Raw genomic sequence first — 26,075 nt, 5'->3', positions numbered from 1 at the left:
AAACAAAGGTGCAGAGAGTTAAAAATTTTACCTACAGTCACAGAATTTATAAGTGGTGCAGAGGGATTTAAATCCCGGTCTTTGGACGCTACACGACCAGCCCGATCCTGCCGGCCTCTATGTTAGGTAGGGGCTGCACAGTGTCGGGGGTGGGGGTGTGCACATGACCTCCCAGCCTTGTGCCTGGTGGCTGGCTAAGAGCATAGGGCTCCCTGAGCTACCCAGGCCAAAATCAGAACAAACTCACCTCTGCCTTGCTTCAGCCAACAGAAGGTAGGACTGTTTCAAAAGGTATCTAAGGAACGCCCAACTCCAACAGGCTAAGCTACAGAAGAGCTTAGCAATAGATATGGTTCCATGGCCGTTGGCCTGAGCTGGTCAAAGAGGGGGTTCAGCAAGCCCCAGCCGCACTTAGAACACATGGTCCCGCTGGATATGGGTGATGCCATCCTGGAGAAATGTCTCGCCTGTGACCACCGGGCAGCCAGCCACGTTCCCTGAGCCTGGCTAGGTTAGCAGACGGGGCCAGCTCTGCTCTTTGAGGCAGCTACTTCCCTCAGCCCCAATAGATAAGTTCTCCATTCCCATCTGTCTTAGGGGCTCCTCCACCTTGGCCCCCTTCCTGGTGGGGACCTTTCTTGTTTTCCCCACACAGGGCAATGCCTTGGGTGACCATGTCTCACCTAGCTTGCTCCTGGTACCTACCCTTCCCATCCACCTGCTTTGATTGCTGCCTTCCTACACTGGTCAAAACTCCACGCCTGAATGGATACACATGCCCTTCGTAGAGACGTTTCAAAAATAACTTTTATTCTAACAGTAACTAACATATACATTCCAAGTACTGTGCTAAGCACTTCACCTGTGTTATTGAATCCTCCCAGCACACTGTGAGGTTGGGACAGTCTCACTCATTCCAAGAGGAGGACATGAGGCTCCAAAAGGTTATGGCTATTAAGAGGGAGGGCTGGGACCTGGACACTGGCAAACTGACTGCCAAGCCCACACTCTCAACACTAAAACATAAATAAATACAGGAATAGACATTTCAAAGTAGAACAATGGAAGGGTTTATGTCACAGAAGCACATCCTGGAAAAACTCAAGGCCAGGCATAGACTTTTTGGCTAATGTATGACAAGGAGAGGTCACTTTCTACAAGAACATCCACATATCTCAGGCGATTCTTACATCACCTTGTAAAGTGATGTAGGGTCAGTATTAGTAGCTCCATTTTACAAGTGAGAACACTGAAACTCAAAGAGGCAAGGGACTTGCCCAAGGACACACAGCCATTTAGCAGCCGCTGAGGTGGAAAGCAAAGCTGGGTTTTTGGAGTCTGACTGCAGCTCTCAACACTGCCCCCCCGCAACCCCCACATAGCTCACCCTCTGCAGATGGGCCCCTGGGTGACGTTGCTCCCAAGGTCCTTACCCAGAGGATCTTGTCCAGAAAACTCTCTTTTTGAGATCCAGGGCACTTTTTCCTCCCACTTACTTCTTTCCCTGCCCTTCCAACAGTCTGTCCTCTGCTGACCAATCCACAGTATGGCACTTAGGGAGGATCCCATCCAATCCCTTCATTTTCAGATGAAACAGGTCCAGAGAGAGGAAGGGACTGACCCTGTCTCTCTAGCTGTCCAGCCCTGCGCTCGGCCACTACGCCTGGGGCTGCTTGAAAGGACAGACCCTTGCTGGGCGCCAGCTGGTGCGTCACCCCACCTGCCTTGCCCCTACCTTGCCGATGACATCGTTGCGGCTGAGTTTGTCCTTGTCCATGACGGTGATGATGATGGTTGTCTCTCTCAGCTTCTCCGTGGGGATATCGAAGGCAAAGGACTCGTTGAAGATGGGGTTCAGGTTCCTCTTCATGGTCACTGTCTTCTTCTTCTCCACTCGCTTGTCCTTGTACATCAGCCACACCTTCACGTAGGGGTCTGGAAAGGAGGAGGGGAAAGGTCAGAGGGGCAGAAGGGGCTCTCCTGGATCCCCTTTTCTCTCCAGGTGTGGAAGCTGGGGCAGGAGGAGCTGTGTGCTTTCTGCAGGGGGCCAGGAAAGTCCCAAGTGAGAATGAGGGGGATCTGGGGGATCGGCAAATGTTGGAGCTGGAAGGGAACTTGGCCATCACCTTGTGCCCTCCTATGAACATGAACAAGGAAACCGAGCCCCATAGAGGCCCGGTCTCGCCCGAGGTCAGACAAGTAGTATCGAGCTGGGGTTGAAGTCAGGTCTCCCACCACAGTGTCCCCTTCTTCCTGATTCTGGGAAGGACAGAGTCCAAGATGACGCTGACTCAGAAGTTGCTCCAAAGTGGCCCACCCAGGGCTTTAGGGTAGAGGAGACGAGGCCGGATGTGGGGCATAGGGAACAGGAGTGAGGGGCACAGAGGGACATCCAGCACGGTTCCCGTGTCCCTGTCTCCCTGGCCCACCTTCCCTCTGCCTCGAGAAGCCCCAGTACCTGACGTGCCCCCGATGTCCATGGCTTTGAGGTTCCGGGCTTTGATGATGTTCACGATGATGGAGTTGGCAGAGGGGTTGTAGCAGAGAGACAAGAGCAGCTCCCCTCGGCTCCCCTGGGAGGGAGGGACCAGGGGAGGGCTGAGGCTGGGCCCTGAGGGCTGCTCCCCTCACCTCCCCTCAAAGGGAGACTAGGAATGGCGTGGGGACTAGGCAGGGGGAATGGTTTTTGAGCTCTCTGGTGGGGCCCCCTGCCCCAGGCCCCCTCCATCCTGACCTGGGTGTTCACTCCCTTCTCTGTCTGCCACCTCTGTCAACACTTGCTCTCCCCTCATCTGGTAGGTCTGTGCGCCGCCCCCCATGGCGCTCCCATACCCCCCCACTCTCTGAACAGAGCCCAGCTTCTTTATCACAGCTTAAGCAAGTCCCCCCAGGTGCCGAGCCCCAGCGCTGAGACTGCTGGTGGGAATCGCTCCATTGGGGCCGCCCATCCGCACCCCCCCCCCCAGCACTCTTGGCCTTCCTAAGGTTGAGGGGTATCTAGGACTGGACCTGCCAGCCCCCAGCCAGGGCCCTCAGCTGGGGCCTTACACTCCCATCGCTGCATGGCTTCAGATCCTTCCAGAAAGTCTGCATCTGGGTCAGGTCCACCTTGTTGAGGGGGATGGACACCTCCCCGATGGGGTCGTTGCGGCTGAAGCGGTCATAGTCCAAGACCTGCAGGTAGAGGACCCTCTGCACCACCTTCTCGTAGGGGAAACCTGGGGGACAGACAGTGCAGGTGAAGAGCGGGGCCGAGGGCCCGCATGAGGCCCAGGCAGGGCGAGGGTCCCGGGTAGGAAGGCCCAAGACGAGCAGGGACGAGAAGGACCATGGGTGGTGCCTTCCTGCTGCCACCCCCCTGGGCACAGCACGCCACACCTGGATTCAGACCTTCCTGAAGCCTTAGCAAGAACTGTCATTGTCTCATCTGTGTGTCTCTCAACAATTCTCTGAGGTGGACAGTATCTTGTCCATTTTACAGATGAGGAGACTGAGGCTTAGACGGCTTAAATCACTTGCCCAAAGTCCCACAGCTAATCAAGAGCAGAGCTGGGACCATTCACTCACTCATTCGTCATGTACCCGTCTCGGTGGCCGGGCCGTGGCCCCCTTGCTCTCTCGGCAGCCTTGCGACTGCCAGTCGTGCTGGCAAGTCTGGGCAAGTGGCTCTGTCTGTGATGGCCACAGCTGCCAGACAGGAAGCCCCAGGAGGACTCAGGGTGGAGGGAAAAGGGAAAGGCACAGAAGGAATGGACATGCTACCCCTTCGCCTCCTTCCAATGATCAGCCCGTCTGTCCGTCCTTCCTCAACAGGTCCCACAGCTGTCCCCTTCTCCACTGTCCCCTCCGTCATCCAAGCCACTAGCACCTCTTCCCTAGAGAGTCACAAGAGTCTCCAAACAGCACTCTCCGTTTGCTCACTTCTTCCTACTGTCCATTCTCAACGTAGCAGCCAGAATGAGCTTTTAAAAATAGAAATCACATCATGATACTCTGCTTAGAGCCTTTCAGTGGCTCCCAGTGCACTTAGAATAAAAGCCTCCCTTGGCTTCATCTCCTTCCACAACTTGGCCCGCTGTCCTCCACTCTTCACTCAGTGACGGCTCCGGCCACACCAGGCTTCTTCCTGGCCTTTCAGCACCCTGACTTTTTTTTGCCTCGGCAGCACAAGCTGGCACGGCCACACCCCATGTCCACTTTCTTTCCTGACATCCCTGATGGGGTCGGATTTCCTATTCTACACTCAAGCACTTTCCTTTCCCAGCTCATATCCCAGGCTGTAATAGAGATTTATCTGTCTGTTTCCTTGAGTCTGACTCTCTCACTAGGCTAGGATTTCCAGGAAGGTATCTCTATACTCAATCACTGGATCCCAGAGTCTAACAGTTTCTGGCACGTAGTAGGCACTCGATAAATATTTGTTAAGTGAATCAATAATTGACTAAATGAGTAAGTGCCAGTGAAATGGCCTGATGGAGCCGCAGGAGTGTGCTGGGTGGAGTGAGATGTAAGGCCTGAAGGACAGCTGGGCCAGGAGCTTGGATGGGAAGGAAAAGGTACTAGGAACCAGGGGAAAGTCTGAAGGTGGAGTCATTGGACCTTGGGAGGCTCCATTGGAGGAGGGGCCAGCCTGGGAGGTGCAGAGGACGCAGACCAGCTGGAGGTCTGCCGGGTCAGATCCAGGAAGAAGACAGGACACTCAACACCTTAGCCCGACTGATAAGAGAAGATGAAGAGCTCTGGAGGATTCCAGAGACACTAGAAACACAGAGAAGCCTCTGACAGGGGCAGGTACAATAGAAGAGGAAATCTTATGTTCTCTGAACCCCTAGCCTCTGAATTCCTTCGGGGCCCTTTCTTCATACTGAGGGGGCTATGTCTTGCTCATCTTGGAGTCCCCCAGGGAACTTACCCAGAAGACCCTTGGCATCTATTCAGGTGAAATGCACGAAGACAAGTGTACTGGAAATGTTGAAGGTTCCCAGAGGTCCCTGCACCTGAATTAATTCTCTTCAACACCAGAGGAGGCAGTCTCCTATCTGGCAAACTCCTATTCATCCATCAAAACCCATCTTGAATGGCCCCTCTTCTGGGAAATGTTCTTCAGCAACATTAAAGGGAGCTCATACTGGGTTCCTGCAACACCTGTCATGTGTTGGCAGAGTGTGGCTTAATTATCTATACATTTATATCCTCCTTTATACAGGAATGCCTTGAGGGCCACAATTCTGTTCTGAAACCCCAGTCCCCAGGAGAGTGCCCCACTCAGAGTTAATGCTAGGTAAATGTCTGCAGAATGGACAGGTGGATTGGGGATCTGCCCATAAAACTTGACCCACCAACTAGCTTCAAACACCTCCAGACAGCTGAGCCTTTTGCTGTCTGTGCCATCTCTAAACTGACCCCCATACTAACCTGGAGAAGAGGAGGGTCCAGAAACATACAAGCACCCACTAGCTCAACCCCAATGATTTATTTAGTGGATGAGCTGGCTGCCACTTTGCGGAAGGGGTGGAGTGCCAGATGGCTGGGACACCAGATGGAAAAATCCGTGGGGCATACTGAAGGTTCTGGAGAAGAAGGTTTTGTTCTCACTGGTTGAATAGGGGGTTGGGAAAGGTTTATGGTTTCTCTAAGTGGGGAGTAGGGTCTGGGCACCCAAAGAGCCTGGGACAGAAATTGCTCCCTGATCACATACCAGCTTCCTGGTTACTGTGAATCCTCAGAGATAAGAGATAAAGAAGGGCCTGCAGGAGAGAGGACATTTCCTGTGCATCTGGAGGGGCCTATCCCGGGTGGGGGAGGGGGGCCAGAGACTGGGAACAGATGAATGTTTTTAACATACAGTAGAGTGTTTGCTGCGTACCAGGCACAGCTGTAAGTGCTTTTATAATTTGCTGATTTGAATCCAAGGCACAGAGAGGTTCAGAAACTTGCCCCAGGTCACACAGCTAGTAAGCACCAGAGCTGGGATCCAAACTCAGGCAGCCTGGGCTATAGCTGTGCTCTTAACTACTGCACTAAGGCCACTTGAGACGCTCCATTTCTCGATCCTGTGGGTGCCTCCCTTCCTTCCTGCCCTCCCCAGGATGAATCCTGTGTTTGGGCTGAAGTCCCCATGGTGGCCCCGCTTTTCTCCTCAGCCTTTGGCTGTGATGCCAGCTCCACTCGATGCTATAACCTAATCCCAGCTAGACACAAAATGCATCAGGTTAATTGGGCTAGACACATGCTGCGTGGGTGTGTGCTAGTGCACATGTGCGTGTGTTTGTGTGTGTGTACAGCTCTACACGTGCATGTGTGCCCGGGGTCACATGTATACATGTGTGTGGTTGGGTGCGGGGGGTTGTGGAGGCGAAGAGGGGCTTTGGGTGGGCGGGGCCTCACCTTCGAAGAGGAAAGTCTCGTTCCAGTGGGGGTTCAGGTTCTTCCTCTTCACCTTGGTCTCCAGCTTGTGCTTCTTGTCTGGCAGCAGGTAGATCTTGACAAAGGGGTCGCTGGTGCCACTGAAGTCCTTGGCCGGCAGCTCCTGGGCCTTCATGATCTTCACGGTGAGCGTGGACTCCTGGAAGTTGTAGCCGACACTGAACTGGATCCGGCCCAGATTCTCTCGGCTGCAGCCCTCGTGAGCCTCATCCTCCTCGGAGCCTGGGGAGAGCTGGGGGCGGGGGAGAGGTCCGCTGCGTTGGGGAGGATTCTGCTTCCACAAAGGCTCCACTACAGCCCAGCACAGCTAGAAGGCCCCCTGTGCCTGAGGGCAGTCCAGCTGCGGAGGGCTGCGTGCTCCCTCTGGTCACCATGTGGGGTGGGTGAGGCCCGTCCCACATTCACACCCTGGAGGATTCTCAGGCAGAGGGCAAGTGCCTTGGATAGGGCCCCACAGGGAGGAAGGGCAGAGCCAGGACAGCCCCTGTCTGAACCCCAGGCCGTGTGCACCCCTCTCCCCACCTCTCCTGGATGCCCTGGGCCTGCCACCCCCTCTGCTCTGACACAGGCTGCCTTTGTCTCCCCTCATCACTGCTCTACTGGCTTGCCCTGGGTCCCCAGCGGCCTCCCCCAGTTTTCCGCCCTCCCACAGCCCTGCAGGACATTTTTGAATATTTTGTGAAACACACCAACACAGAAACTTGGGCTACCAAAGAGATGAGGGAGATTGTTCACATCTCCCAAGACTTTACCATGATACTTTGGAAAATGACTCTCTGGGGTTTTGAGGATGATGTGATTTACAAAATGAGAGTCAGGGTTTCAGGAGCAACGTCTATTTGTGTAAGCAGAGACACTGGAAACACGGACTCCCAGACCCAGTCGGATGAGCCTAATATGATGGGGCTGGAGAGACCTGGGGGTGGGGGTGGGGAGGCGGGCAGCAGAGTTGTGTAAAAGGAGCCTCAGGTGACAGTACTGCACCGTGGGCCTGTGGACCATGGGAAGGGAGGCCGACACCCGAATTCAGCCCCCTCCCCCATGGGTGGCACTTGGGCCCACCCAGCAACTGATGGACATGTGGAGGGTGGCACGCAAGTCCCATTCCTAGGCTGACTTTGAAATACTACTAAGGAATTGGGGGAGGGTCTCCCAGCCAAATATTCGCAGCTGTGGCTGCTCATCGGGAATACCTGGGGAGGTTTTTAGAATCCTGCCCAGCCTCAGCCACTTGGGTCCCACCCAGGAGCCTGGGGGTCCATGTGGCCCAGGCATCCCTTTACTAAAAGCTCCTCAGGTGATTGGATGACAGTCAGGGGTGGGGCTCCCGGTACCACATTTAAGATGAAATTGATAGCCCCTGTTTTCTCTCCCCACTTCTCCCACAGGAGTCTTCTCTGTGCCCTCTCTTTTCTCCTGGAGAGGTGGCCCCAGGCTCTCAAGTACTAAATGATACAGATGATAAGAATACGTATAGTGTGCACCTACCATGGCAGAAGACTCTTACATCACCTTCTTACTGAATCCTGACAACAGCGGGCGAGGCAGTTATCACCACTCTAGCTGAGGAGACTGGCTCAGAGAGGTTAAGTCACACGCCCAAGATTGCAAAGCAATATGAACCCTCTCTGACTTGAAAGCCCCTTCTTTCCATTAAAGCAAGTCCTCATCCCAGGGCAATATTGGGACTTCCCCCCAAGCCAGTGAGGACTCACCTGTCCCAGGTAAGAAGTATCCAAGTCGTACAAATAATAGTAACTGCCACGTGCCTGGCCCTGCCCTGTGCTGGGTGCTTGGCCATCACGCTCCCTACAGCCTCCCGAAGAGGCAGGCCTGGCTGTGTTCCCATTTGGTTTGGGGCACAGAGAGATTACTAACTTGCATCAAGTTGCCTGTGATAAGTAGAGTGGGAGCTCGAAGCCAGGTCAGTGCCAGCCATGAGTGCCCTTCCAGCTGCCCTCACTCTCACATTCAGATCCAGTGTCTGGGGCTTCAGCAGCCACACCCCTGGTTCCTCCCGGAGCTGGAAGGGGAACTGAGCTGCCTTTCCCGATCTTTCTCACAGTAGAAGGTCCCTCCAGCTCCTGCCCCTCAGCTGGATCCAGAGAACCCTGCAAACTCCACCCCAGGCCCGCTGAAAGTGTGGCTTCCCTACCCAGATGCAGTTTTCCCCTGGTGAGCCTTCCCTCTCCTCATACCAGCCCACTCCCTTTGAGCCTCAGTTTCTGCATCTGTAGGGGTCCTGGGAGGGTTAAATAGGTCCATGTTCCTTCCATAGTCCTGTTCCGCAGCCTGACCCCTGCCACTGATGCCATGGAGCCTGTAAAGACCACTTGCCCCTCCCTGTTCCTCCAAAATTTGGTGTGGAGTTCCCGGTGACGAGTTCAGGTGGCCCCAGACCCACCTGAGGACGCCCTGGTCACTTGGCTCTTGGTAGTCTGGAAGGTGGGTGGGTCAAGTGGGCTTCACGTTGGAAGCAGGCAGTGGTTTTGTGCCTGCTCCCAGCCTTCCAGAACCACAGCCCTGAGCCCTAATTAACCAGCTGGGGCAGCTCCTGGAGCTGTTTCCATGGCAACTGGGCTGGCCACCCCTATCACGCCCTGGGGGAGGTGCTGCCTGAGTTCTGGTGGAAGTAAGCATCAAACACCATTGGGGCAGTGCCCTGGGAGATGGGGCGGGGTGGCTCAGATGCCGTGTGGCCCGGCCTCCTTTCTGACCCCTCCCCTCAGGCCCTTCCTCTGGCCAGCTGTGGGTACCTGACTCCTCCTGACCCCCAACTTCTGACAGCCTGGGGCCTGGAGACCAGACAGCGGTATCTTCACTGTTGACGCTAATGACCTGGCTTTGGCCTAGGGCTGGCCAATTAAACCCTGCCTGCCCACCTCGGAGCCTCAGCTGAGAGGGCACCGGGCCTGCACTGCCTTCCTCTGCCTGTGGCTGTCTGCCCCTCCCGAGGGCCAGCAAGGGGCAGGCAAGCGGGCTGAGACAGGGCTGTCCCTTTTGGGAACCTAGCTACCAGGAAGCTGTAACCAATTAAGAGCCTGTGCAGGGAGGCAGGACAGACTGTGGTGACAATGGCTGGGCCACCTACATGGGTGGGGGACAGCGGAGAGCCAGGCACGCCACCGGGGGGTGGGGGGGAGGAGGGGAGGGGTGAGGAGGCCCAAGGGAGACCAGAACAGGAACAGGGAAAATCTGATGCTCTAATCTGCATCCAAGAGACATGCAGACTCTTTGGGCCCACCTCAGGCCTGCTGACTGGGAATCTGCATTTTAACAAGATCCTTGGGCTGGGCTAGAAAAGGGCAATGGGGATGGATGATTAGTCAGACAGAACCCTAAACGGCAAAGGGTGAGGTCTGGGGGCCCTGGGGGCCTCAGGGAGAGTGGGGGCTGCAGTGCCAAGGCAGTGGGCAAGGGAACTCTGAATTGAATGACATCAGCATCTTCCTTCTCTCTATGGGAGGGAGGGAGGAGGGTCCTAGTCCAGGGAAAGGAAGTAACTTGTCCCAGGTCATGTCCAGTAGGCATATGGCAGGTACTAGGTTCCCACCCTCACACCCTCCCCAAGCCTTCCTGGGCCTTCCGAGCTGCCAAACCTTGGACTGACTCCTGCATTCAAATCTCTAGCCTTTGAAAAGCACAGGCGGGGCAATTAGCTGTGACCCACTGCTACCACCAGGGGGTGCTATGTGAAAGTCACGACCTCTGCCTTGGTGAAACATGCCTGGGAACCCCAAGGCTGGGATCCTGGTGGGGTTGGGTGTGGACAGGAGAACCCCTCATAAAGATCAGGACCAGAGGGTTCCTGCTCTCCTGTTCTCTTTGGGCATTAACTGGCCCCCAGCAATGGGGCTTGGGGAGTATCCCTGGGATGGAGATATGAGACTCTCTCCACCGAAAGCGCTGCCTCAGACCTCTACTCAATTGGAAGCCACTCAGAGAGAAGGCACACCTTCTGCCCCAAGTCCTCTGTCCACTAGCCTTTTCTTCTAGGACCATAAAAATATCTCACATGAGTAGGTTTTCTTTGGCCCCTGTTCAACCCAGAAAGACACTGGAGGAAGATGGGTGTTCGTTCTTCTTCTCACGTGAAAAATGAGGAAACTGAGGCACAGAGAGGCTGTTTGGGTGAAAGAGCTGGGGAAAAGAACCCGGGCTTCGCTCACACAGTCACCATGCTGGCTCCCCTGCATGAGTGGATGATTCCTACAATGTCACCAGTTTCTACACATGCCCATCCCCCCGCCCCCGGGTTCCCAGCCCAGCTCCCATGTGGGCCCCAGGCCGCCAGCCCTTCTCACCATGAGCATCTCGCTGGTGAGGGAGTTGACAAGGTCTGAGACGGAGGAATGCGGCTCGGTGCGGCGGTCAGACTCATCGTGAGGCGTCTGGCTGGGCACTGGGGTTGTGTTCACTGCCTTCCCTCCTGTAGGCAACCTGGGGGCAGGGGGAGTCCGAATGAGCCTGGCTGAGGGGGGCGGGGCTAGGCACCACGGGCCTGTGTGGCGGCAGGACGTTCTCTGAGACCCAAGCAGCTGCCGTGTGCTGCGGCCAGTTGGAGCTGTGTTCTGGTCCACAGGGACCTGGTCTCCCCCCACCCCCACAGTGATCCTCCTTGACTGTCCCTGTGGGTACTATTTTAGGGGTGCTCCCACTCCTGTTCCCCAGAAAACCCCGCATCCTCCAGTCACTGCTTACGTGGTACTGTCTGAGTATGCCTCCCTCCCCAGAGGCCCCCTGTACCCCTGCTGGGAGGGAAGCCTCCGCAGGGGAGTTCCAGGTTGTCTCCCGCCTCATTACCCTCTGCAAACACACCCAGAATGCCTCTCTGGATGCCCCACCTGTTTGTTCAGGCTCAGCGAGAACTTAGGTGCCCTTCAGACACGAGACTGACCAGGTGAGGCCAGGACAGCTATCCACACAGCTCTGCCCAGTAGAACTTTCTGTGATGACAGAAGTGTTCTATATCTGTTATCCACGTGTGGCAACTGAGCATTTGAAATGTGGCCAGTGCAACTGAGAACTGAATTTTTCATTCTGTACAACTTAAATTCATTTAGATTTAAATAACCACCTATTGGATAGGGCAAGTCGTTAGCTTCTTGCTCCCCGGTCCCCACCCTTCTCCCACTCTGAGAACTGCACATTTGGGAAGGCTCTCGCCCAGGGCAAAACCACGGTCAATACTGAGAAGCCCCGGATATGACCATTGCACCCTGCCCTGTCTACACCCCATCTGCCTTGTCCATGCTATTTCCAGGAAGCCAGGCTCTCTGGCCTAGGTGGTGAACCCAGGCTATGTCCAGCTGGGATTCAGGAAGGGGGCACTAAAAGCCTGCCCAAGGACCAGGCTAGAACATCCCATGAGGAGGAGAGGTGGGGGCAGGCAGCAAGGAGGAGATGGGGAGACTAGCAGTGTGGCGCTTGGGACAGGCTACCGTACAAGAGCTTTGAGAGTACCAGAGCCAATCTTGGAGACCACACAGGCTGGACACAAGCCATGGGCCTCGGTATGGACCAGCCACCAGCACACAGTTGGCCACGCAGGCACAGACAGACATGCATGGAATATGCCAGGCCCTGGAGGGGAGACACCAGGACCCAACAGCAAGTGCATGCACACACACTCACGTGCGACACACACACACACACACACACACACACACACACACAAGCCCAACAGATACCCAGGGGAACACGGGGAGAATGGCACGGAGGACAAGGCAAGTCAACCAGAGCAGCAAGATGACACACATACAGCAATGCACACACTTCGATCACGAGAGGAAACACATTTGGACATGCCAAGGTGTGCTGGTGAAGTGGGACAAACTGAAACAGAAAAAGCAGGGAGCAGTCTCTGGGACAGACACCCTGAGAATCAGACACACGACGCACCTGCTGTGAGAACCCGGCCTTGCCTGGACAAGACGGAAACACTTCCCTCTGCCCGGGGACACACAGGTGCTCATCCCAGGGGCTCGGCCACAGCAGAGCACGCACACACATGGACACACATGTGCGGACACACACACACACGGACACACGCGCGGACACGTGCTTACGCAGGCAGGCACAGGGAGGAAGAGGAGACTGAAATAGCTGGAGAGGTAAAGTCAGGTTAAAAATAGAGGGGGAGAGGAGGAGAGAGCGGAGATTGACTGCTGAAGGTATGAGAAAGTTGGAGTTATTTTGGCCACACCACAGCGTCAGCGCAGCTGCAAAGCAGCCTGGGAAAAGATGGTCAGCGCCACTGAAGCTATTGGAGGTCACAGAACAGAGAAAGACAGAGAGACAAGTGCACAGAGAGGCAGAGGGAGAGGCGCAGGGGCCCGTCTGGCCCAGGGACATCCCTGTGAGGAGCAGATGGGAGGAAGGAGGGGGAGAGAGAGGCCAAGAAAGGTTAGTTGGAGACGAGTGAAGAAGGCTGCAGGGTGGACAAGGGCACAAAGAGGAGCGAGGCGGCCGAGAGGAGAGGCAGAGAGGAGGCGGGGACACACACCGCAACAGGAGAAACATGGTGGCTTTGGGGCAAGGAGAGCGATGGGGGTGGTCAGGTCCCCGCCCTGCCCTGAGCCCCACTCAGGTGGGGGTGGGGCCATGGTGGAAACCATTTGGATCCCAAGAAGCAGTGGTGAGAGGGATGGGTGAGAGCAAGAGGCTGGGGTGGTGCAGGGCACAATGGGTGACAGTGGAATGGGCACAGCACGGTGTGGGAGCTAGGACAGCTTTGGCCTCCCTCCTGGGCCGAAGAGCATTTTGAAATTCTTGGGGTTCACTGCACTGGGGCCCAGGAGCTGAGGGATCCTGGATGGGGGGTTCCCAGCCACCAAATATCCTCGGAGTAGGGGCAGGCACCAACCCTCCCATCTCGTGTTCCTTGCTAGAGGCACCCCCTTCTTGGTTGGGACCTAGAGTGGCCGCTTCTTCTCCTGGGGTTCTCCTGCTTGCAGACCTCAGGAGGTTGAATGTTCTCCCCAACAACAGCCAAGGGCCACCCACCCCTCACCCCAGGTCTGGAGGCAGAAGCTGAAGAGGAAGGGACAGCTGACCCAAGCCTAACATTCCAAGGTCCAAGGAGCCGGGAGCCCAGAGGGGTGGAGCCCTAAGGTGCCTGGGACCCAGCGGGTGTTGCCAATGCCAAGCTCAGGCTGGGGCGAGTGCTGGGAAGGAAGCGCTCGATTCTGGACACCCTTGCAAACACCCCAGAGGCCATGAGAAGTGAGCACCCAGGATGGGGTGGGCGTGACCAGGTGGGAATGGCAAGGGTTCACTCGGAAAGTCAGGCTGGGTCGGAGTGAGGTCCCACAACCTCCACCTCCACACCCACCTTTCCCAGAAAGGTAGGGGACAGCTGAGTAATGATCAAAAGGCATGCGTGTGTTAAAATATGGAATGAGACCTAAGTGGCAAAGAGGTAAAAATAGGCTGTGGGTGAAAATGGAGCCGGCTAATTAACACATGGGTGATGTGAAATCTCGTTTCCAGCCTGCATCTGCTCCCGCACACTTCACACCTTTCCAGGCAAGGGGCTCAGGGGCTTAGCAGGCTTTTCAGGGCTCCAGCCCCTTCCTGCAGCCTCTTAACCTTGGTCCCTGGCCCTCTCCCCAAGGCCCTCTGACCTGCCTGTGACCCAGCTCTCAGGCCCCAGCCCAGGAAGCCGGGACTCCTATGGCCCCAGGTGGCAGGCTCTGTTCCTCCTGCACCCCAGGACTTGGGCTCAGGGTGTGATACCCTCTGTACCACTGAGTGAAAGAACTGGTCCTGCTCTCTCCTCCCATTCTCTTGGGGACTTCCGACTTTGCCCCCCCCGTAGACATGTAACTGTGGATTAGGGTGGGAAGACATGAGAATGCTGGTCTCCAGAAGCCACCAGTGGGGCAGGCAAGTCAGCTGTCTAACTCCCTGCCTCTCCTTCCCTAACCCACAGGCCACTGGCAGCACCTTGGGACAATTCCTTCCTACACCTAAAGGCCTCTTAATGAGCAAGCGTCAGGGTCTCTGTCCGGCTGACAAGACCTGACGAGTGCCCCAGCCCAAGGGCCTGTTCCCACATTAGAAGCTTCCCATGTCTGAGCTGGAAGGGGTCAGCCTGTCCAATCCTTCATTTGATAGGCAAGGAAGCAGAGGTCTAGAAGGGGCTGTGACATGCCCAAGGCTGCAGAGCGAGGTTCTGGCAGAACCAGAGCTAGAAGCACGGCGTCCTGGCTGCTGGGCCACATGCACTGTCGGGCTTTGGTCTGACGAGAATCAGACCTAACCAAGGTGAGGAGCCCTCGTCTCATGACTACAGGTGTGTGGCCATGCCCAGCCTAAGGTCAAGTGAGAGAAGGCAGCCAGACCAGGTGCAGGACGACCCCGCGATGCTGACAGAGCCCTGGGACCTCCAGCCTTCCCCAGTCCCCTTCCTCTTGAGAGTTCTCCACGCCCTTCCTGAGATGGGGGCATCAGGGCATGCCTCCCTGAGTTCCCGATGGCTGTGGACAGTTAAATGCCTAGCCCTCTGCTCAGCCTGTGCTATGGCCACATAGGCTATTCCTGGTCCCCCCCCCCAGGGCCCTGAGGGCCAGCCGCAGGGCTGCCAGTGATAGGTTGCTCTGGGCCCCTCACCCTATGACCTCCTCTTGGTACGTTGGGCTCAGGGGCTGCCTTTCTGGTTCCTTCTGGTCACCAGGCCTCTCCCATGCCCCAGACCCTCCCCACCAGGGGCTCCTCTTCCATCAGCAGAGCAGCCGTTCACACCGTGTGACCATCACCCCAGCGGGGCCTCCAGGCAAGAGGGAGGTTGAGGTGGTGGGGATGAGGGAGAGCAGGCTGGCGCCCCTTCCCTAACATCCCCCCCATCCACCAACCACCGGAGAAACTGGGATTTCTGGGTCGGGGGTGGGGCAGAGATGAAAGATGAGGGGGCAGCAGAGGGGAGCCAAGCAGGAGGATGGGGCAGAAAGGCTGGCTTGCTCCGGGCAAGGGCAAACATGCCCGGGGAGCAGGCTTGATCCAGAATGGTCCCAGGACGGCCGCACTGGACTCCGACCCAAGGGACACCACCGGGGTGGCCGTGTGTGAGGGCACCGCCTGGGGCGGGGCTGTCCTCCCGCTCCAGCATCCATTGAAGACACACCGCCTCGTCCAGCTCTGCCGCCGCCACCGCGGGCCCTCGCCTGAGCTCGTACCTCTTGTCCCCCTGAGCGTTCTGGTTCTGCTGGGTTCCTGGGTTTTGCAGGTCAGGGATATTGGCAAAGTCATCCTGTTCCGAAAGCCCTAAGACCAAGGATAGCACCACCATCCGGCCTTCCCTGCCCGGGGCGGGCAGCCCACCAGCCGGGGTGAAAGGAGGAGGCCCCATGGACAGGGCAGGGAGGGGAAGGAGAGAGAGACAGAGACAGAGACAAAAAGAGAGAAGAAAAAAGCGTAAGAAACTGGCCCTGCAGGAGAGAAACCAAACTTCAGCACTGTCAACAGTTGCAGAGCAGAGTGGGGTGGAGGCAGGGAGGAGGGAGGGAATGGAGGGGAGGTGTCCAGGGTCTGAGACCCAGCTCGCCTGGGGACCAGAGCAAGATTCTCTGGAGAAACAGGGAAGGGGCTGGGCAGAGGCCTGCTAAGGTGGGGTGACTGGCACGGTCCTGAGGGGACACTCAGGGGAGGCTGAGGGGAGCAGAGCCCAGGCCCTGGGACAGAGACTTCCAACAGCTAATTCATCTGCAGCTGAACAAAGGCCAGGGAACACTGGCGCTGGCCATCCGGGCCCCTGGGAGGAGAGGGAGGACTCTGTCGCCATCTTGCTTCAGGACTGTGCAGGCAGGTTTGGGGTCCCAGCTAGGAGGTTCTTAGAAAGTCTGGAAATCCACCCTATGCTTATGGAAGACCCTCATAAAGACATCTCCAGGTCGTGGTCAGCCAGGTGTGCCTAATGCCAGGACTCGTCTTCGAGCTTCCTCCCAGGTCCCTGGACACACAGCCCACTGGAGGGGAATGGAAGTCACTTCTGGCATCTGGTGTGTTTTGGCCATGGTGGGCCTTCTCCTGTGTCCCCCTTCCTGGAGATCCAGGCAATAACCACCAAGGCTTTTGGATCCAGTTCAGGGGCTACTCCTTGGAGAAGCAGTCCAGAAGGCACCAAAAGACAAGGATGGAAAGACAGAAAGTACAGGAACTTGGCGAGGTCAGGAGAAATCCAGGCAGGACTCGAGGGAGCCTGTGTCTTCAGTGAGGACAGTCTGGAAAAGGCTGGCCAGTCCCAGCAGAGTGGCGCGGGCAGATTAGAAGGTGAGGACCTCTTGGCCTTGTATTGTGGGCAGCAGCATGGGGCCGGAGGTCAAGGTGTGACATCATTAGTATGGCTCAGTCTCAGAGAACCACTGGGCGACTGCAAGGTCACCTGCAATTTCAGGGATAAATGTGGCCCGCTGCCCCTCAAAGCCATTTGAGTTGGTGGGCATTTTCTGGGTACTGTGTGGAGCTCATCCAGCATTGTCTGTCATCTGACAAAGGGAGAAGAATTCTCAGATGGCGCAGGCATGAAAGCATCTCAAGAAGGGCCAAGGGAAAGATGGTAAGTAAACCTGGTGGAATGTTCCAGAGGGGGGCAGATCCTGGGAAGCCTACCATTTCCACCCCCATCCGGGAGGGCGAGGAAATGATAAGCAACTGGCAATGGCTATTTTCCAGACAGGTTATCAAAAGGGAACTCTAGCAGGTAAGAACCGGCCTCTGAGGGGAGGGCGGGAGCACAGGGGGCAGCTGGCAGTAGGCTCTGGGGAGGGGAGGAAGTTAAGTGGTTGCACTGCCTTCTCTGTCTTTGTGTCTTTGTCCTGGGCACGGTCATTCCAGGCTGACACCTGCACTGGCATCTAACTTTTGGGAAACAATCCACCCTTCCTTCAGGACGAATCCTCATTTTCTTTGTTCTCTGCCCACCGGTACTGTTTTAGAGTTGGTAAAATTCCATTTGCCTGCTTGGGAGCTGGTTGAGCTGGGGGAAGGCAAACCCAGTGAAAACATGTTTTTCTTTTGTTAATGCATTTTTCAGATACTCCTTTTGCTTTTCTTAAAAACAAAATGGCTCCTCTGCATAAATTCCCAATTTGTCATTCTCTCCAGATCGCAGGCCCCAAGGGCGGGAATGAAGGCAAGACAGGGAGAGTTGGGGGAGATATGGTAGTATTGGGGGGGTCACATCCATTAAGCAGGAGGAATGCCTGCCTCCCTGAGAGAAGAGGTTGGGATCTTGGGGGGCCTGGCTCGCCCTCTCACCCTGACACTTGACCTGGGCTACTTGTGTTTAGGTGAATGAAAGGCCTCAGAATCTAAACTGTAAGGCAGGGGTCCGGGGTCAGCAAACTACAGCTGGTGGCCTACGTTTTTATAGCCCACAAGCCAAGAATCGCATTTTAAAATGCGATTGAGGCGACATGTGTCCCGCAAAGCCTAAAATATTTATAATCTGCCCTCTACACAATTTGCCGACCCCGACTGGGAGGGACTACAGCGGAGGGGGTGTGGGGTTGGCTAAGCCCTGGCAGTGGCCGGCAGGTGAGGGGCACGTAGCTGCGGTGGGCAGAAGCAGCGTGGACAAAGGATACTGGCTCCTGAGAGCCGCTCGTCAAATCCTAGTTGACTAGGGGGGCGGTAGGCAGGGAGGAGGTTGTGAACAGAGGCTTTCCCGCAGCTGGCTACTTTCTTCCCAGAACCTGGGGATAGCCCCTGTCCCAGTCTGATGGCTGTGAGAACAGAAGGCAGGGCTGATGGCTGTGCAAGGAGCAGCCTGAGGTCAGGAGGAGCAGAGGGGTGCAGGGACCCGGCTGGCTCTGTTTTGTCCAAGCCACTGCAGCAGCAATTCCCTCGACTCTCCTAACCCATGCCAGTGCCACAGCATCTGTCTCAAGCCAGGAGGCTCTGCTGGGCATCTTGTCATGCAGGCGTCCAGCTGGATTCCCAAGGGTCCTTGGGTGGGGGAGAGCCCTAGCAGATGTGCTGCCCGGAACTGCCAAGTAGACTCACAGGCAGCATTTGTGGGCCAGGCTGGGGCCACAGGTCACTTGCACCAGATTGGGAAGCTGGTGTGGTAGAGCCTCTTCTGTTGGGTGCCTCTGCCAGGGGCAGCACTCCCGTCTGCCCTGGAAATTCGGGCTGGAATCTCAGTCGGAGAGACAGGATGGTCTGAGGGACCGGCTTGCCTTCAGGATCCCCATATCTTGCCAGTGAGCTGGGCCTTGACTTTGGCCTTCCCCTTCCTCCTCCCTTGCTCCTCTCCCAGGCTGGTGTGCTGATCTCCTGCTTGTGAACACTGCTCCCAGGAAAGAGCTGGCCGAGGGGAGTAATCCCCAGAGCATGGAAGGAAGGTCATGTTAGGCCCAAGGAGGTGGTGATACCAAGGACAGACGCCCTGGCCTGCCCTGGGTTCTGGGTGCGAGCATAGGTGCCCAGAGGGATGCTGGGGAGAGGGTGCCCTGGGTGGGGGGCCCCTACCAGCGAGAGGGGGAGAGGGGCACATGGCTGGGGGAATGGCTAAGGTTCAACACTGACGGTGAGTGGTTACTTCTCAGACTTGCACACCTGAAATAAGGCTCTGATTTAGAAACAATGTTCTCCGGAGCTTTGGGAAGAGCATCCAAGGTTTGTCCTTAGGGGACGGGTCATTACAGGAGCCAGGGCAGGAGCTAGAGGACAGGTGGCTATAGGAGGTCGGAGAGGGAGAGGACAGGGGAAGTGAGAGGGAGGGAGAAAGCATGCAGCAGGAAGGTGAGCAGAGTAAGGTTACAGGGAAGAAGTAAACTGGAGGGGAGGAGGCAGGGCCTGGGAGATGGAGTGAAAGGAGACCAGGTTTGGAAGGAGGGGATGAGAGAGGTCACAGGAGGAGAGGGCGAGGCTGAAGGGAGGCCACCAGCAGCGAAGAAGAGACAGATCTGGGGACCTCAGCAGCTTCCCTAGTGTCTCCACTTACTTTTAGGGGAGACCTTCTCTGAGCTCCGAGACACTGAGGATGGGCTAAGATCATCAAAGGGGTGGCTCAGAGACAAATCCTTTCACGGGGAGGCTCAGGCTTGAGCCATGAGCCCTAAGAAACTGGGGAGGGCATGGCCAAGTTTGCTTGGCACTCTGCCCAGGAGATGGAAGGCCTGCTGGCAACTAAGGAGATGTAGGGGAAAGGTGCTGGGTCGGGGAGGTGGGGAGTCAGCCCGCTCAAGGGGGGGACTTACAGGAAGGATTTCATGTCCAAGCCTCGGTTTCGAATCTGCCCCACCACGTGGTCCCAGCTGCCCGGGTTGGAGCGGCTACGGCCACCGGCCGCCCGGTACTTGGAGCCAGCTGAGGTGCCCTGCCGAACCTGGCCCCGGCCATAGGCCCGGGGGTTGTGGCCCGCCACTGAGGCCGTGTGGGCCTGCAGCTGGCCTAGGCTCTGGCTGGTGGTGGGCTGGCTGGGCTGCCGGCCCCGCTGGTGTTGGCTTAGCGGCTGCTGCAGGCTCTGCTGCCGCGTCAGAGTGCGGGGTCGTTGGCATTTCGGCTCTCCCGTGGAGCTGGGGATAGACTCAAGGGTAGTGGTCGTGGACAGAGTGGAGTCCTCGAAACTTGGGGCGGGTGGAGGAGAGGAGAGAAAGGAGAAGCAGGTGAAGGGATCACAGTGGAGGAGAAAGAAGCCCAGAGCCGGGCCTACGAGGCCCCAGTGCAAGCTGCGCTCTGCCGGACCTCGCCAGGCCTCCATTGCAGTTGTCACCGCTCGCTGCTGCTGTCGCCGCTGCCACCACCTCACCCAGGAGGCCACCCTGAGGCCCTCAGGTGGGCCCCGCCCAGCCCACCCTCTGTCCTTGATTCAGCTAGCGCCCAAATTCCTCCCGTCTGAGCCAACCTCTCGGCTGGTCTGAGTGGGCCACAGAAGAGGCAGAGGCTGCGTGGTGAAGGTGGGTCCCCAAGGCCCTGCGGCGGCCTGTCATGTTAGAATGGGAGGGGATGGAGGGAGCTGCTGCCTGCCACCCCCGCCCACTGTCTCACGGGGGGAACCCCAGGAAAGTCTGCCTCTGTGTTCTAAGTACTCCTGGCCTTTGGAGACACAAGGAAATCCAGGCCAATGCAGAGCTGGCCTAGTAATACACGGTGATTTGGGGGAAGGTGGCAATTCTTATGCTTTGTCCGTGGAAGCCGTGAGTGTCCTCAGGCTCCCACACTTCTGCCCTGTGGCCAGCGCTGCCTCCAGACTCAGGCTCTGGCACAGATCTTCGCCCTCCTTTCAGGGTTCTGTTTCTGAGGTTAAGGGACCCCTTAACCTCATGTCTTGGGGAATGACTCCTAGTTAGAGGAAGGGACCTTGGAAAGGAGCAGATGCAGTGGGAGCCCTAGGAACCACTTGTCTGAACGCTTTGCCACAATTTTGACAGAAAACAGCTTGACTATCCTGTCCTCTCTGCCTCTGAAAGAGGGCACCTGCCTCACGGGCCCACCAGCATCTCAGAAAAACGCTGGGATTGGGGGAGAAGGACCCACAGGAAACACCTGGCTGATCAGAGGCAGGATGAGGTCAGATACATTGGTTCAAAACCCTTCTCTGCCACTTCCTAACTTTGGAAAAGTGAGTCTACCTCTCAGTTTCTTCATCTGTAAAATGGGGCTGAAAAATAAGCCCTGCTGCCTCTGTCACAGCGTTGCCATGAGGACCTAATGAGGTTGGGCCCAGGGACGTGTGGTACAGTCAACACTCCCTGTGGCAGCTGCAAATGTCTCAAGGAGACGGAACTGGGAGGACTCAGAGCCTCCTGGCTCCTCGGGCAAGCTGCCTGCCTCCTGCCCTGGCTAGAGGTTCCAGCACACCTGACAGGCAAGGCCAGAGCCAGAGGTCCCAACGTCCTCCTCCTCTGTCCCTTCCCTCTGCCACCCAATCCAATGGACTAGGGGAAGATATGGGCCCTGGGCTACCTGTTTTTGTAAATCAAGTTTTACTGGAAGACAGCTACTGTCATTAATTTACCTCGTTTCATGGCACCTCTGCTTTACTGTGTTTCATAGATACTGGGCTTTTTACAAATTGAAGGTTTGGGGCAATCCTGGGTGGAGCAAGTCTATCAGTGCTATTTTTCAGCAATGAACTATTTTTTAATGAAGGTATGTATACTGTTTGTAGACATAATGTTATTGCACACTTAATAGACTACAGTGTAGTGTAAACATAACTTTTATATGCACTGGGAAACCAAAAACTTTCACGTGACTTGCTTCATTGCGACGTTTGCTTCGTTGCGACATTCGCTTTATTGCAGTGGTCTGGAATGGAACGCACAGTATCTCCAAAGTTTGCCTGTACATTCTGTCTATGCCTGCTTTGGGGCTACAATGGCAGGGTTGAGTAGGTATAAAAGAGACTACATGACTTGCAAAGCCTACGTATGTATTTCCTACCTGGCCTGTTACAGAGAGAACTTGCCATCTCCTGATCTAGGGCACCAGGGCAGCCATGTACCCCCAAGCTGCCCAAGGGAAGGGGCCCCAGGGCCCTTGGAGCCGCTTTCACCACTGCAGCCAGACCTCAGCTTTGCTCACCCCCAAGCCTACCCTAGGAACCAAAGGACAACAGTTAGGCTGCCCCTGTGGGCTGAGAGAGAGAGAGAAAGAGAGAAAAACAGTGATAGAAAGTCAGAGAATAGTAAAGAGAGAGAGAAAAGGAGAGAAAGAGAGAGAGAGAGAGAGAGAGAGAGAGAAGCGAAACATGGCTTTAGCTGGGGTCTTGGAGTGGGCAGCAACCTTGCCTGGCTCGGGCCTGGAATCAGGGCTACCATCAGGGGCAGGCCCAGGCCTGGCCAGCCAGGTAGGCTCGCAGCTCCCGGGGGCAGGCGAAGCAGGGGGAGGACAGCACCTGGGCGGCCGCCTCCTTTTCCTTGCTGACCTCATTTTGGTTTCCTATCATATCCAAAATTAGTCCAATTTACAACCTCTCAGTCACAGGCAACTAAAATTGGTTCCTCCAGGCCTTGAGCCAGCGGATGGCATGGAGGCCTCAGCCAGCCTGGAGTCTGTGGCCGGAGCAGCTTAGGGAGGGCAAGGTACTGGGACTGGATCTCAGACGTGATGTGGAGCTTCCCCCCAGGGTCCTCCTGAGGCCTGACGTCAGGGGCAAAATTGGCCTGTGTTCCCTCAGGCCAACAAGCAAATGAGACCTGGGTACAGTGGGCATCAGTGGTCCCCAAGGCAAGAATCACAGGCCTTTTGAAGAGAACCAGGAGGGCCCAGATTGAGGCAACAGGGTAGCCCAGCAGCTAAGAAGGGGTCCGGGTCCCCGGCCTTCTACATGAGAGGCTGCTCCATTAGCTGGGAACAAGGCAGTTCTAATAGCTGACAATGGAACTTATGTCCCAATGGTCAATGAGAATGGTCATAGTTCAAAGGATTTAGAGCCTGGAAGGGCTCAGTTGTGGGGAAATAGAAGGTTCTCAAAGCCAAGATGAGAATAAGGCTTCCCTATGGTGGGGGAGAGGGCAACATACTATCTGCTGAGAACAGGGGCCAGCCCTAAATCCATCGCCTAAGAGAGGGACTGACTATCTGCCTGGCAAGCTCAGACAGCTATTAAAAAGAAAATAGAAATTCTGTCTGACGTCCAGACCACCCTCATCAGAAAAGAGATGTTAGCTGGGGCTCAACAACCCAACCTCCAAGAACACACAATCCCAACAGCTGACAGTGGGACAGCCTGCTGACCAAGACTGGGACAGCCAGCGATGATGGCTGAGGTGACGATGAACCGATGGGGACAGCCTGGCTGTTCATGGTGGGCCTATGTAACAGATGGTGTCATGGTACAGGCAAGACTGAGACAAGTCAATGGCTCACCTGATGGTCAAAAATGGAACGGCTCAACCTCTGGGTCTAGAGCCATCTGCTGACTGTAAGAGGGAAGGCCTGGTGACGGATGAGTGGCATAAAACACAGGCTGAGAGTGGGCCAGCTCCCCAAGGATGGGATGGCCCAATGGCTGAACAACCACAGGCCTGCTCCCCATGGAGGGGTGACCTGATGGCTGAGATGGGGCTGCCAATCAAGGAGGATGGGATGACCCCAGGACTGAAATGAAGTTGCCCTGGGGGCAGAAAATGGAATGTCCTGGTCACTGGCAAAGAAAGAGACTGATGGGGGCAGTGCCAGAGGCTGAGACGGAACACTGTCTGGCTGCTAGTTGTGCTCAATGGTAAGGACGATGGGAGTCTCGTGAAGTAATGGAATGAGCCAGGGGCCGAGGACGGCACCTCTGGGGGCAGCAGCGGGCATGCCAGGGGTCCCGCTGTCCACCCTGGCGGGGGCAGGCCTGAGCTCACGCTCCGGCAGCCATGGGGCCATCACTCACTTGGACAAGTTGAGCTTCCCTGCGGCCAGGTGGCTCTGCACCGTGCGCCAGCGGCCTCTCCCCGCCTTGCCACCGCTGCCTGGCTCGCTGGGGGCAGTGCCGCCGCTTCTCAAGGCGTCCTCTCCAGGTGGCGGCACCGGTGCTGGCTTCTCCCCCAGCCGGCCTTCCCGCTCCACCGCCAGCCCCGCTGCAGCGGCCACTCTGGCGCCTGACAGGAGAGTGCCACTGGAGGCAGTGCCACGGGCGAGGCAGCCAGGTGAGGCACCCGGGCCAGAGGGGCACCGGGGGTGGCGGTGGGGGAGAGAGGGCAGGTCACACGTGGGGGTGGGGAGGTAAAAGAGGAGGAAACACAATAACAGATAAAAGGAAGAAAGAGACAGTGAGAGAGGAGGAGAGAGACAGACGGACAAGAGACAGACAGAGAGAGAGAGAGAGACATCAGCACTGCAAATGCGTTAACAGCAGAGCCTGCAGAGAGGAGAGAGGGGACCAGGGGGCCGGGAGTCGGAGAACAACGCACCACACAACGGAGGGGGGCCCCTCCCCACCGCCTTGGGCAGGGGCGGCAGGGGTTGGGAGAGGGCAGCCACCTCCAACTCTATCCCACAGGACAACGAAGGGTTAACGACGGAGGAAGAGCGGGCTGTCCAGGCCAGGAGGCCCCCAGGCAGGGAGAGAGAGAAAGCCGTGTTAGTCAGAGTTCATCACCACGACCACCATTACCGCCATCACCGCCACCACCTCCACGACCGACCACCGACCACCACCACCGAGCAGCCAGGGCAGCAGCACACAGCAGGGAGGAAAGCTGAGCCACACCGAGAGGGAGGGACCAAAACGGGCAACCCCATCCTGACTGCAGAGGGGGTGGGGCCACGGGGACCAGCTGGGGGCCAGTGTGGCCCTGGAAGGGGCTCTCCTGCGTGGCTGGCCCTGGGGGGTGAGGACAGGAGAGGGGCAGGCAGGCGAGGGGGGGCAGGAGGGGTTGCTCGTCTCCATGGTCAGCCTGCCCATGGGGTGCATGGGTAGGGAAGGGGGGGAGGAGAATAGGAGGGGGAGAAGTGAGGGGCTGGGAGGGGGAGGAGGACGTGCGCGGATACTCAGTACATATGATCAAACCAGGTAAAGTCACTCACTTGAGGGACAGTCGTGGGTCGCCATAAGGGGCGTAGGGTGAAATGTTTAGAATAAACTCCTTGGGAGGGTAGGAGCTCCATTTCTGCTGCACTGTGCTCTCATTGTTATTCCAAAAGTCTCTGTCTAGATCGCTGGAGGGGCAGAGAGAGAGGGGAGAAAACAGGGAGATACAAGAAGAAACAAGAACCGCCAGTCCTGCGGGGCAGAGGGGCCGGGCTGGGCACACAGAGGGCAGGGTGGGCCAGGGTCGACTCCTGCAGGAGGAAGAGAGGTGGGCAGGCTCGCAGCCGACGCCCCTTGCACGCACATACACACAGGCACACACTCCAGGGCGGGAGAAGCCGTGCAGAAAGGAGGCGAGCTGCAGGTGGGCCACTGGGGCCTCACACCCTGGGAAGCTGGTGGGAGAGAAAGATGGTGAGAGAGGAGGGGAGAGGGGACGAGGCCCCCGGGTGGGATGTGGTGGGGAGTAGGAGGAGGAAAGGGAGCTGGTTTCTGTCTGTAAAGGGCTGAAAGGTAATCAGACCCTGCTGCCAAATTCCTGGGCCCCTCTCCTCTGGCCTCAGTCCCCCTGCCTGTCAAACCAGAAGGCTGGCTGTAACTATTAAGCCAGTCAGCTATCCTGTGGCAGGATGGAGGCCCCAGTTTGGAAAGATCCGAGCTTCTCCCCTTTCATCCACTTCCAAGGGACAGGCCCTGCTAACTGCCCATCTTTTTCCTCTTCCCCTTGGCCTGAGGTTCCCAGCCTCTTCTGCTCTCTCCCACCTCGGGAAATGAAACCTTTACACAGATGGGCAGGATCTCAGCTGAGCTGGAGACCTTCTCTGCTCACTGCAAATGTGATGGTTGGGTCACTGCCCCCCTCCCCACAAAGGGAAGCATCTGCAGGCCTTCACGTAGCTGAGGGCATGACCAGGGTCACAGAGGCCCTTCAGGTCCTCTGTCCTGGGGCCTGTGTAAAGGGAGCCTGCGCTTCTCCGGGGGGACAGTGACCAGACTCAGCCTTGGGCCCTTGCCGTGTACCTGCTCGGGCAGCCTCTCCCTGCGCCCTGTGCCTTTCTAAGGTGGAGCTGCTTGGCCTGGAAGGGATCTTCTGCCCCAGTGTTCCCACCCGCTCCTGCTCGGTGACATGTTGTATGGAAGCACACAAGCCGTACAGAAGCTGCCAGAAGGCATGGCCTGG

The 26,075-nt window shown here is 56.9% G+C and overlaps 1 protein-coding gene across 5 annotated transcripts in view; it reads right to left on the bottom strand.

Moving 5' to 3' along the window:
* Positions 1–26,075, bottom strand: part of SYT7 (synaptotagmin 7) — a 62,656-nt gene that overhangs the window by 5,467 nt on the left and 31,114 nt on the right. Inside the window, exons 4-12 of one of the 5 annotated variants that reach the window (XM_081063605.1) lie at positions 24,892–25,023; positions 23,756–23,980; positions 19,629–19,997; positions 15,603–15,725; positions 10,731–10,866; positions 6,388–6,658; positions 3,049–3,218; positions 2,459–2,573; positions 1,736–1,935 (exon numbers count right to left, since the gene is read on the bottom strand). In XM_081063605.1, the coding sequence (XP_080919731.1) occupies positions 1,736–1,935; positions 2,459–2,573; positions 3,049–3,218; positions 6,388–6,658; positions 10,731–10,866; positions 15,603–15,725; positions 19,629–19,997; positions 23,756–23,980; positions 24,892–25,023 (1,741 nt within the window). The remainder of the gene's footprint in view (positions 1–1,735; positions 1,936–2,458; positions 2,574–3,048; positions 3,219–6,387; positions 6,659–10,730; positions 10,867–15,602; positions 15,726–19,628; positions 19,998–23,755; positions 23,981–24,891; positions 25,024–26,075) is intronic. The other 4 variants (XM_081063607.1, XM_081063606.1, XM_081063608.1 and 1 more) reach the window with 4 other exon arrangements.

The sequence above is a fragment of the Rhinolophus hipposideros genome, assembly GCF_964194185.1.
Source record: "Rhinolophus hipposideros genome assembly, chromosome: 10".
NCBI classification, from domain to species: domain Eukaryota; kingdom Metazoa; phylum Chordata; class Mammalia; order Chiroptera; family Rhinolophidae; genus Rhinolophus; species Rhinolophus hipposideros.
The sequence above is the reverse complement of the archived record's forward strand: the minus strand, read 5'-3'. Positions and strand labels throughout refer to the sequence as shown.